The sequence below is a fragment of the Myxocyprinus asiaticus genome, chromosome 20 (genome assembly GCF_019703515.2).
Source record: "Myxocyprinus asiaticus isolate MX2 ecotype Aquarium Trade chromosome 20, UBuf_Myxa_2, whole genome shotgun sequence".
NCBI classification, from domain to species: Eukaryota; Metazoa; Chordata; class Actinopteri; order Cypriniformes; family Catostomidae; genus Myxocyprinus; species Myxocyprinus asiaticus.
The window spans coordinates 25,368,801-25,382,112 of NC_059363.1; the positions used below are offsets into that span (position 1 = coordinate 25,368,801).

The 13,312-nt window shown below is 38.2% G+C and overlaps 1 protein-coding gene across 2 annotated transcripts in view; it reads left to right on the forward strand.

Annotated features, from left to right (window-relative positions):
* The first annotated feature begins 1,660 nt into the window (after positions 1-1,660).
* The window catches only part of insyn2ab (inhibitory synaptic factor 2Ab), a 43,833-nt gene continuing 32,181 nt past the window's right edge, over positions 1,661-13,312 (forward strand). For both annotated transcript variants that reach the window (XR_007892179.1, XM_051646127.1), the window contains exon 1: positions 1,661-2,787. Coding sequence is in view for 1 of the 2 variants with exons in the window: in XM_051646127.1 (XP_051502087.1) it covers positions 1,661-2,787 (1,127 nt within the window). In the remaining variant the exon portion in view is untranslated. The remainder of the gene's footprint in view (positions 2,788-13,312) is intronic.

Consider the following 13,312-nt stretch of genomic DNA (forward strand, 5'->3'; position numbering starts at 1 on the left):
TGGAAGAATGTATGGTACCAGCTATAATGTCTATTCAAATGTATATCAACAGCTTCTTCTGGTCCAAATAAGTGCCACCACTGTCATGTGCATCATAGAACACTGTTTCTGTGGAGAGTGGTTTTACACTTATGCGCATTTTTTAATGCTTTCTGCTCGGATCTGTTTACACCATTTTGTTCCTCTTAATTCGGGTGTCATGCTTTCTTGGGGTTCTGTATTTGCCAACAAGTGTTGAGTTCCATTTCATATCTGATGATTCAAAAGCCCAGTTCCATCTTGCTGGCGGCCTGTGCTTCAGCCCCCATCTCCTATGTACTGGCAGCCTCATTAGAGAGATGAAGCCTAAGTGTAATGAGAGAGCATGAATGCGGGTTGCCTCGTGTCAGCTGTGACTTCCACTGCTAAACAAAACACACACACACACACACACAAAACAAGCTTTGACTGCCAGGATGTTGTGTGCTGAGGAAAAGACAAAACTAGGCCATCTGTGCTTGAGCTGCAATCACTGCCATGTCATTAACTGTAAACGCTCTTTCTCTCTCTTTCTCTCTCTCTCTCTCTCTCTCTCTCTCTCTCTCTCTCTCTCTCTCTCTCTCTCTTTCTCTCTCTCTCGTTCTGGCCCTGTTCACACCTGGTATTAAGATCTGTCTCAGGTGATCTTATCACAAGTAGTCAGGAGAGACACATCTCCGCTTATACCTGGTAGTAACAAGTCTCATATGCTTCTCCTGTGACCGCTTGTGATCAGATTTAGAGGAGAGGTTGTCTGATTTCACAACTACATACATCACTCACTACACTACATCCCCTATCAGACATTTTTGCATCAATTCAAGTGTGATCACATTTTCCTCTAGTGCTGCTTATAGCGCATTGTGCGAGCAACTTCTGAGACAGGTTTTGGTCACATGGAAACCAGACATTAATTGTGTTCACATAAACAATGGTGAGCGCGTATTTGTTTTTACTCCACTGACTCTTAGGTTTAGGGTTGGGGTTTGGGATTCACCCAAAAATGATAATTCTCTCATCATTTACCCTTACGTCATCTTAAACTTGTACAAATTCCTTTCTTACACAGAACACATACAAAGATATTTTGATGGCGAAAAGTTTGAATTATAATTGAATGGGGTCCAAACTTTCTAGCTCGAAAAAGAACATAAGGGCAACATAAAGTGATCCATAAGACTCCATTGGTTTAATCAGTGTCTTCTGAAGCAATCTAATCCGTTTTGGTTGAGAACAGACCTAAATATAACTCCTTTTTCACCCTAAATCTTGACATCAGCAGTCTCCTTGGCGATTACGATTTCAATCTTGATGATACTTCCTAGTGCCATCTAGCCCTCTGCACATGCGTCAAGCACTAGGAAGTGTAATTGAGCTTGAAATCATGATCATGCCTAGAGATTGCAATAGCAAGATGTATAGTGAAAGGGAGCATCAGGACGGATTAGCATTTACACTACAAATGCAATTTGATCACATGTTTTTGACTACTTCTGAATGTGGTTTGCATGATCAAATGGCAAAAAGTTTTGTATCATTTATTTTTATATTTGTATGTAGCACTGTTGACTTGTGATTGGATCACCTGAAATAGATCTTAATACCAGGTGTAAACAGGATCTCTTTCTCTCTTGCAGGAGTTATGGTCAGTAAGGAGGCAGGCCGCTGCACTCTGTCAAGCTCAGAGTCGGACTCGGAGTCCGGTGGTCCTTCATTGGGAGGAGAGAGCGGAGGTCGGGCGGGCACTGTACGCAAGCGAAACAAAGCCCTGCAGGTGCACTTCAAAGACATCTGTGAGGCGCAGAATGAGGTTGCCCACAGAAGTGCCAGAGCCCGCTCCGTTTCCTGCAAGGTCATTCACAGGCGGTACATGACCATGCCAGCACGGCGCTCGATCCCCAACGTCACAAAGAGCACAGGTGTACAAACCTCTCCAGACTTGAAAAAGCGATACCAGACTTTCCCCTTCGAACGCAAGAAGGGGAATGTCATCAAACACACTGCTCTGGTGGAAAACTACCCAGATCACAATAACGGGCTCCTGAGTGACGTAAAGGCTGGGGAGAAAGGGGCACGGCAATGTGACGGCAGGGTGCAGCAGACCCGAGTACTGCTTCACAGTATGCCACAGTGTAGTGCTGCTAAGGACTTATGTGTTGGGCCTGACTGCCCAAATGGAACACTCTGCCCTGATCCATCATGCCAGGGCAGAGATACAGACACAGTTTCGGATCAGTTGGACTCAAGAAGAGAGGGCAATATCCCAGGGAGCAGGGCCAAACACAAAGGATTACCCAGTGAGAGTGAGATAGGGACAGGCCAGCAGTCAAACTGTGCCAAGAGAACCTCCTCTACCACATCAACTGAACCTCTGCAGGCCAGAGGTGACTGTTCTAAGATTTCTGGCCCTATTGCATGGACGTCTTTGACACAAGTGGAATGCCTAGAGAGTCACTCAGGAAGCTGCAAACGCAAAAAAGACTCAATGCAGTTGAACGGCTTGCAGGCGCAATCTCAAGCTTTGCCGCACTCATCTAGCTGTGCCTCCCAGGCCCACATGCAGGCTCACTGTCATAGTAGTCAAAGCGTGGGTACCGCCGAGTCACGGCAGGGCACAGCGGGGCAGTTGATTGCTCTCCCTGGGGTAGATGGGAATGTGAAAGCCAAGCTTCAAGCCATGGAGGCTCTGATCAGCTCTAGTCAAGAAACCATCAAAGTGCTGCTGGGGGTCATTCAAGAGCTGGAAAGAGGAGAGGCGCAGCGAGAGGGGTGAGTCATAGTCTATATAACACATTAACAATTCAGCCACTATATTTAAACAGTTGTTGTGTTTCAGTTATCATGTTGCTTGGTTTCTCAATGTAAGAAAAGGAAAGATTAAAGATATTTCTACCATAGAGAGTATCATATCTTAATAACTTTTATCAATGTGTACTGTAAGGGATAATGTACAGCCAGCCTGTCATTATCACAAGATAAACCCTGACATGGAGATCAGGACCCTGTGAAGCAGAAGGATCCTATAAGATCATGAAGGGGTTTATTTTGCGATAATGACAGACTGGCTGTACATTATCCCTTACAGTACACATTGTGATTGACCAATCAGAATCAAGTATTCCAGAAAGCAGTGTTATAATTCTGGTTATTTTCAGTTTAATGTCTATGTAATGCATGTTTGGCATACTATTGATTACCACAGACAAAAAAAAAGGTCTTGTCCCTCACTTTGTAAAAAATGACAAACACATAAGCAGAAGTTCCTCCACATAGAAAGTAGTCTCATCTAAATATGAAGATTTAGATAACTTCACTCAAGTAAATTACTTGTTTTTTTTTTTTTTTTTTGACTGAAAGATTCAGATAAATGCTTTCACAAACATTCAAGCTTTATATTCATGCTGTTAAATCCTCTGTTGCACTTGCTTTTAAGGATTCCATTGTAATTGTATTACTCTGTTTTCCATTCATTTTTACATTTTGAGAGACAGTTTAAAAGACCATTTAAAATTATCGTGGTAACAAAAAGCATACCACAGATCCATAGATTTTATGATTTACTCATCCTTAAGCCGTTTCAAACCCAAATGACTTTCTTTCTTCAAAAGGAAATAATTTAATGGACAGTACAATACTGACTCTTACTTAATGAAGCACCCAAAAGTGTAAAAAAAAGTAGTTTGTGCGACCTGTATGTCAAATACCAAGTTTTTTAAAGGCATCTGATCACTTTGTATGATGGTTCTTACGACATGATGTCATGACGTTTGGTCACAAGACATGCAAGAACCAATAAGGTTTGATGTTATCGACATACCTACCCAATTGGATTTCAGTGCTGTTTAAATGGTTTCATTTGATATTAGAATAATTAATTCCTTATATTACGGTCTGTTCATCATACAAAATGAATGGATGCCTTCAGAAGACTTGGTATTTGACACACTTGTTAAATGGACTACTTTAAGAACACTAGACATTTTTTTATTTTATTCATTTTGTGTTCTGCAGATGACAGAATGTCATTTGAGTTTGGAACAACATGATGGTGAGTAAATAATGACAGAATTTTTATTTTTAGGTGAAACATTCTTTTAAGTTGTAAATAACCTGTAAAACCTTTAATGGGCGTGGAGTGGGTACCAAGAAGCATGGTCCAAATCATGTGTATTGTGTTGTACAGGACCATTCATTGGCTTTTGTAGTCACTTCTCAAAGATTTAAGAATAGTGTCTGTTGGAAAAAATGCTTGGGCTACTGAGTTCTGCTGTATTATACTTCATTTACCACATAAGGTCACTTATAATCAGCAAGAACCATTTCTAAAATGATCCTTCACACCTGATTTATGAATGAAAGGCAGGTGTGAATTCAGCAGGGAATATCTATTCAATTTCAGCTGTCTGAATATGTTTTAATTTCACTGCATCTATTGTGCCATATACCATACAGCTTTAAACTGCCATTGTGAACAACACAACTATCCTTTCATAACAACTGTTTAAACCATTTAAATCCACTTCAGCTCCATTTCCATGCCAATATCTTTCCTGAGTGCCAAAAATTATTTGTTTATGGTTATGGTGACTGTTGAAATTGGAGCCAGGGAAGCAAATGAGGTGAAAAGATGTTTTAGTGCCTGTTGAAAACCACCTACACATGCAACACAGGGACACTTCAATGTCAGATGTCATCATGCATTCCCTAGTACCTGATACACTCCACAAGCATTGAGCCAACCTCACACACCCTTTGTGCTCCTTGATGGCTAGCCCGATGAGAGGAAGAACTCGATATAATCAGTGCTCCTCATGTATTATAATACCCCTCCATTATGGACGCCTCTTACGATCAAGATGCAGGAAGGTTTAGAAGTGCTGGCTAAGCTGTTGGCTGAAAGGAACGTGACGGTTTATTTAGTAAGGGTCAAGAAGAAGGGGTTCTGTATTTTAGATGCTATTAATTCCTGGTAGATGTCCAAAAGGAAGCAATGCTTTAAATTTTTCAGAATTGTCATAAATGATGTACAGTGGTTGCATACTGTTTTGTGTATTTGTGTATATATAGTATCATGATTACAGTGGGCAGTTTTCTGTGATTAACGTTTTATGAACCCTTTTCAGCCTTTTTAAAATTGTTTTTCTACCATAATTTAGCAGGGTAAGTTTAGCAAACTATTTTAATTGTACATTTTTCAATGTATATTACTGTGCTTTGTGTTTCATAAAACTGAAATTAAATGTATTATAATCCAGCAAAATAGTCAACACTGCTGCGATGGAGATGGTGTGACCTTAATTTGGCATCTTTCTCTCTACTGATTGCCGTAATCCATGTCTCTATTAATTTCTTCTCTTTTAGAAATTCACGGAAACATAATTAATTTCTATTAAATTGGTCTGCCATTTACCTCTTTTTATCCTGCTACTACTGCTAGTTTGCTTCTGAGTTTCAAATATGAAAAGGATCCATTTACTTTAATGGTTTTTTAATCTTACGCCTTGTTGATGCTCAATCACATAAACATCTAATGCATAATAATAAACAGACCATACCTATAACAAGAACTAACAACCTAAACTGGCAGAGCCTTTACAAAATAAATAAGCGATGTTCTCCATCAAAATGAGTCTGAAGTTGCAATGAGCCATTTTTGGAAAAACTAGAAATTTGGTCAAAAATGTTAATTTTGATGTCAATGTTATCATGGAATTCAAACTATACATTTTTGTTTATGCTCTTTAATGTGGTGTGTCAAACACATGAATGAACTTCAGAGGGGATGTTGAAAGATACAGTACAACTGGCTGAAATTATCATCTTTAATGTAATTGACGAATCACAGCGTTTTTCAAATAAAATTTAAGACATTTTAAGGCCTTTTTCAAGACCTGAACAAATAAAATTAATACCATATCCCCATACCAAAACAAACCAACACAATCTAAAAATAAATCTTGTATCACAGACTCTTACTTAGGCAGGGGCACACATTCAACATGGCCTTAACATTGCTTATCAGTAAAAGAGGGTAGGATATAAGCAAGTTTAAAATACTTAAGACATGTTTTCCACATATATATCACATTAAAATTGGTTTATGTACCATTATATAAATAAATACAAATTAGAGGTCAAAGAGAGCCAGTTAGTCTACCAATATATATATATATATATTTAATTGGTAGCCTAAATTAAATGTTCTTAGTCTTTCTTTTTTGTTTCTTTTTGTTTGCGCTTCACTGCATCCAGCTGCTCATTCAAACAAATAAGGGATATAAAACCTTCACTTCTACAATAATCTACAACGTATTACAGTATAAACAATTCAAAGTAAACATTGTCATATTTCATCAACATTATATCATGATCATCAACAGGTGATCATTAGTGATCGCTTGTCATAAATTTCAGATATGGCTTAATGATTGCGAACTGCTCAGCAACAGCTGGAAACACTCACAAGTCCCTGCGTGCTTGGAGAAAATACAACAATGCTGTGTTTTCACTTTGAAGGATGCAGCGCATGCATTTATTTAATTAAATCGTATTCCTTTGAAGTTTGATAATCACATTAGGTCATATCACCATTCCTGTCTTTCTGCCCCAAATTTAAGAACTCTTTAAATAAAAATAAAGACTTCTGTTGTATCATTTAATATATTTAAGACTTTTTATGACCTTAAATTTTGGAAAACTGAATTGAAGACTTTTTAAGGATCCGCTGGAACTCTGGAATCAACTTAAACTAATGGTACATTAACCACAGGAAATTAATTCAATGTTCATAGTTAGTTAGCTTGAAAAATCTTGAACTCTAGAGAAGAGCATATTGCTAAAATAAATAGATATGCACATGTGCCCACTAAACATGCAAGAGGTGTGTCCCTGTTTTACATTTGTAATAATTTTTATTTTTTTTGCAATCATTTTTATTTAATTTTTTGCAATAAAATATTAATTATATCTTCATTATTTAATGTATGCTTGAAAAAATCTTTCAATTATGTCATATAATGTCTGAAAATTGTTTGGCATCTTTTAAGTCCCTTTTAAAAAATGGTGAAATGAACTCTAGAGGCGCTACAACAACTGTGCGTTTTATTCACTTTCACACAAATCATGAGTACAGCGGCTTATTATGAGTTTATTAACACTTAGGCCTATTTTTTGAAAAACTATACATTTTAACACTTGTGTTACAGACTCACCAACATTTACACAGTTATTCCCGCTTGATTAGCTTCCACGGTAGCTCACCTGATAGAGTGTTGGACTTTGAACTTGAAAGACTGCGATTTGGACCCAGGCAAGTACGCTTGAAATGAAAGTGAAAATAAAATCAAAGGAAAACCACTATTGGTTAGGCAAAAAGTTTAGGTCAGGGAAGCAAAGTTTTACTCATTAAAACCTTACCTTACAAACCTCATCTAATAACAACATAATTTTACTTGTCTTTAGTGACCCATGTTAGACATTTAACTGGAAAACTGCAGCCAAATGTGTAATACAGTACAGTACATAATTTTGGTTTGCAAAAATGTTGCCATGGTCACGTGAATTTCACGAGATCATACATTATATCTTATGACTTTCGTCCACAAAAGGAGATGGTGGGCAGAATGACATCCTCAGTCACCATTCTTTTTAATTGCATCTGTTTTCCATACCATAAAAAACAATTGTGAATGAGGCTTTCTCCAACTCTCTCCTTTTGTGTTCCAGAGGAGAAAGGAAAGCTCATACAAGTTTGGAAAAAATTAATGGACATTAGCCTTTGTCATCAGAAATAGATATATTGGCTATATTTATGTATTTCTCACTTCAAACTTTTGTAGAAATTAGTCAAATTGGTAACTCACCCACCCAGAGCAATGGACCTGGTCTAAAAACTATCAGTCCTTGCATTTAAGGTACTTCAGGCATTGCGTTGGGCAGCTAATGACCCTCAAGCCTAACCTACAGTCTAAAGAGCAGTAGAGTTATTTTATTCCTAAACCAGTAGTGAGAACAGCAGGGCATATTTTCAGAGCACAAAACCACCACTCAAACAGCCTCAATTAGCAGTGCTTGTCATCTTCCAAAGGAGAAAGTGTGGCTCTTTGTGTGTGTGTGTGTAGCTCCCATCTTCTTCCACAATGAGTGTGGAGACTGTTATTAGAGGCAGGACCTCCACGCCTGCACTCCCACATGCTAGGTGTCATCAGAGCAGCCGAGCTCAGAACGATGAGTGGCTCAGTGTGGGCACATGAAAGCCCAGCCACTCTCTCTGGGTTAGACCAGCCACAGCCAACAGTTTGATTGTCCCCTCTGTCTGAGAGCAGCACTTTTAGTGCAAACAAAGCATCTGCACGGTGCTGACAGCCAGGGTGTGCAGAGCTTAAAATGCCAAGCACTCAGGAGCCCTGGCATGGATGTGTTTGGTACACCAGGGTTGGTAACCTTAGGTTGAGCCAGCTTTTACTACTAATAGAGTTGTGCTGTGCCTGACTGGTTAGATTGGAGGTATTTGTTTGTATACAGAAAAATACTATAGAACTATATATCATATCTGCGCAATTAACAATGTAGATAATCTGAACAAAAAAAAAAAAACAAACAAAAAAACATTTTCTTGATCTTGTTTTAAAGTAAAAATATGTAAACATCCTTAAAGGTGAACTTTTTTTAAGAGTAATTTTTTGAAGTATGTCGAAGTGGCTTAAATGGCTTACACTGACACCTAGTGGCTTGGAGGCTGCATCATTCAAACACAGTAGTTTTCAGTTACCAATGCCATTGTAGAAATTCACTATGCACAGTCAGTCAGGATTAATTTCATTCATGAATGAAAGTGTCCAATAACAGGGCATTAACTGAGATTAAGCAAAGTCTTTCTAGCAAGTCAGTCCACTGTCTGCCAACTTTAAAACGCTCACGGGAGGCTATTTCCAGTCATGACAGTGCAGCTCCTATCTAATTGAATGGGGGAACAATGAAATCTCAAAAACGGTTGGTCAAGATTACAATCAAAGAACATGTTTCTAATCAGCAATAAAATTGGAATAATAAATTATGCTCCTTTACCTCATATTAGGTTAAAACACGCAATTTTTCAGGCTTGTATAGCTAATGCGCATGCACGTTAGCGAGTTGATTGACAGGTGATGTCTGTATCTAAAAGGTGATTGGCTCTTTTACCTGTAAGGCAGGACTTTCTTTCTACATCTGTTGATCAATGGGCGCTAGAGCTTCTTGGTTGGGTGTTTCAAGTTGTTTTCAATATGTACTTATTTAATATGGTAAAAGACAGTTTTCTTAAAAAGACAGAACTGGTTTTAGTATGTGTTCAACAAATCAAAGTAAATACTTGCAAATAGTGCAAATTATGCATGTAAACAACAAACATAACAAAATATATGTAATATATCATATTGTATTTATTGATGGAAAACATGGAATCTCTTTTTAAAAAGCTTTTGTGACCAAAATGATAAAAACTAATCAAATATAATTATTAAAATAATATTTTCATAATGTACCTAGTTTGAAGGTCCCGTGTAATTAACTGCATTGGCTGGGACAGGATTTGTTTCATATGTGAGCAAAAAGGGACATTACAACTGAAATATACCCATATGAATCAATATTGAATCAGGAAATCTGTATCAATACCAAGTGTCTTGTTTTAAAAATGTTTAGGTATTCTTTTTTTTTAAATACAAAATGTGATGCAAGTTATCTGTATAATGTTGTTCTACCTATAGCCAGCCAACGTTACAAGAGACGATGACGTGCAACAAACCCAAGTACAGTTTATTTACAAGGTGTATTCCAAAACATGAATCCAAATGTGAGAACCAACATAAACAACTTGACTATAAAACATAAACTTGACTTCCAAACAACATACATTAACAAACAATACTCAACAATGGCAAACATTAGGGTTAAATACTTGGACTAGGGAGAACACATGACAATGATAACCAATGAACACTTAGAACTCTAAACAAGATAACAAGACTGTTAACAACCCAATGAAACAATGAACCAATGGAGACAAGACACAAGAATATGGGAAACACATGACAAGATCACATGACAAGGAACCAGGAACAAACATGGCATTGAACTATTTACCAAAATAAAAGACATGAACAAAAACACATACAATCCTGACAAATGTCTGATTGTGTTATTCAAATCAAACCATCTGTTATAGAAAACAAATGCTGCAACTTGTGCATCTTCTGGAAACGTTTTTCTCTGTGAAATACAGTGTTTACCAGAGCTTTATCAAGGATGCCAAAAAAAAAAAAAAAAAAAAAATATGTTTCCAGAACTCCATGTGGCAACACGTACAGTATGTGGATTATTTCTCTTATTAAGCCTCCAAACATCACAATGTGTCTTCATATTATTTGTGACAGGTGCAGTTTCAATAATGGCACGTCCTATATAGACTTTAGTCACGGGCAGGGCTGGATTGGTATTCTGGCATACCGGGCATTTTCCCGGTGGGCCGACGCACTTTGGGGCCGATCAGGGGCGGACTGGCCATCGGGAGAACCGGGCAGGCCGATGGGCCGCAATAAGCTGAAATGAGCCACCGCGTTATGCAGAACGGGCCACAAAACGGCGTCGCGATATGCCGAAGGGGGCAGCGATATGCAGAAAAGGACAGCTTCCCAGTCCACCCCTGGTCAAGAGTGATGCCATGTTTAATTTTTTGCAAAAACCAACAGCTTGAACAGTTAAAAACATGGGTTATGATAATTAAATATGACTTCGACATTTGGACAGTAAAACTCTAGACTGAACGTCAATCCCTCACAGCCTTGTTTTTAATCATGAAGAATTAAATATGCCATCTACCCTGACTAAGGTCTATGAATTTTGCCACAAATATTTAAATAAACTCTTAAGTAATCCCATTGTCACAAAAAATATTTTACAAAAAAAAAAAAAAAAAAAAAATTATCTTCTTTTTTTCCCCTCAATTCTCCCACTTTTGGTAAGTGTGGCAATAGGCTCATTATGGACCCATTTTGGACATCCACAATAAAACTATTTAATTCTGGCATTCTACGATTCTAGTTTTTAAGGGAGACAATTCTAAAATAATTAACTATGATGAATAAATAAACCTTTGGATAGGTTTAACTTTGCTGGTCCCTCAATGTAGCAACAATACATCACCACCTCCACAAGTACTTTAAAATGCTTTGGTCCACTCGCCAAGGCTCATTTCACCATTATACTGTATTAGATAATGGTAGTGTTTTCCAAGGACAGTCACTCAATGATGTTACCAAATGGAGATTCAACAGCCTGCACTGTTTTTTAATCACTATCAGGACTGGCTCATTAGTGTGTCAATTACTTCCCAGCCTATCCATATCAGCAACAGATTGCCAGTGTCTGGAATACAATGGGATTTTGCAAGGCATACCCGGCTGTGGTTTGAGGCTACTGAAATACTATCACCCTGCCAATACGTTTCCGTGCCTTCACACTGCATGACAACACAATTCAGTGTCAATCAATTATGCTTACTGAACCATCTGCTTCTGTACATTTTCTCTTCAATGATCAACACAGAATTTATCCATCAGCAATTTGCAGCTCAGCTATCCCATATATTAAAAAAACAAAAACAGCCTAAGCCGGTTTGCTGGTCTTGCTTGTCTCCTGTCCTGGCCAAGCTGATCTTCAGTTAATCTAGCTGGTCTCCCAGATTGGCCATCCGAAAACTGCCCAAACCATTCTAAAGCCATCAAAAAGACCAGCCTGAACATGCTGGGAGTCAAGCTAAGCCCAGCAAGGCAGGGATGTGCGTTAAGTCATGTGACTGTGTGTGAGTACAGCTGGCTTTTTTTATCGCTGCCACTATTACAGACATTGTCTTGTCTTACTTTCATTAGCATGTGCAAACACAGGAATATCTTGTTAACATACAATGAATTTCAATGACATACCAAACCACTGTGAATTCATGCTGTAAAGATGCATTAGCACACTATTAAAGTGTGTAATGTGAGGCAAGCTTCTGCTGCCAGAGTCAGTTTTTTGTGGGTTATTCCAGGAATGCAGCAATGTGCCACCTCCCTGTACTCTCAGGGCACACCTCCAGTGATAGGGCACTGCATGTCTTTTAACATTGCTGATGTCTGCAATAACTGTGAGCCAGCTACCAGGGACAAACTCATTGCACCAATGTGTGATTCAGCGATGCGCATGCACACAGCTTGATCAATATGTATTTAAAAAGAAGTGAAATATGTACATAATATTACTGTACTCTCCACTTTCATGTTCAACACTTTAAGAGAATAGAGACAGGGACAGTAGACATGGCTAATGACCTAGCAACTAAAAGTTATCGATCTATTTAATGGACACAGTCATTCTTAAATGCACACCAGCCCAGCACACACACACACACACACACACACACACACACACACACACACACACACATATATGTCCGATAAATCACATGTGGCTATTCTTTAGGTCACCTTGACCACCAGTAATGTCATATTCCACTGCTAAACCTTGTTTGTGCTTGACCTCCCTGACCTTAGGATAGTTCCTCTTCTACCATAATGAAGGGTTCAATCTCATCCCATTCCCATTTATTTCAGACCATATTGATAGATTTTTCTTCCTTTTAAGCACCGCTCTGACATGTGGTGTCCTGATTGTAAGCCGATGGTAAGCGTAAAAATATAATTACACCAAAAATATAATTCATTTAAAGGATTAGTTCTTCATCCAAAAAAAAAAAACAAAAAAAAACTGTATGCTGTTATTTTCAATGAAACACAGAAGGAGAATTTTAAAGAAACTTCACAAAGCTCTTTTTCCATATTAGAGCAGTTCAAAGTGACCATGTTTGTCAAGCTCTAAAAATGACAAAAAGCACAATAAAAGCACACCATAAAATGTCCATACACATCCTGGCCTCATGAACATTACCTGACAGTAGCAACATTTTCACAAAATGAAGTTATGTGCCTTATGTTTGGCTGCATTTTCCAAGTTAAATGTCTAGCAGGGGGCGCCAAAAGCGAGTTTAATCATGTCGTAATCACACAAGGATTTTAAGGTAAATATTAGATGGAGGTTTATATGAGTAAACGTAACTCCCTAACCTAAAACTTTAACCTAAACCTGACCAATTCTAAAATCAAGTGAGAGGTGACACAAAACAGACATCCTTACCCTAAACCAATGCCAAAAACAAAATGTGAAATGAAAAGCACATTTTCTAAAGCAACCACATCATCTCGTGCCGCTTTTATGACAC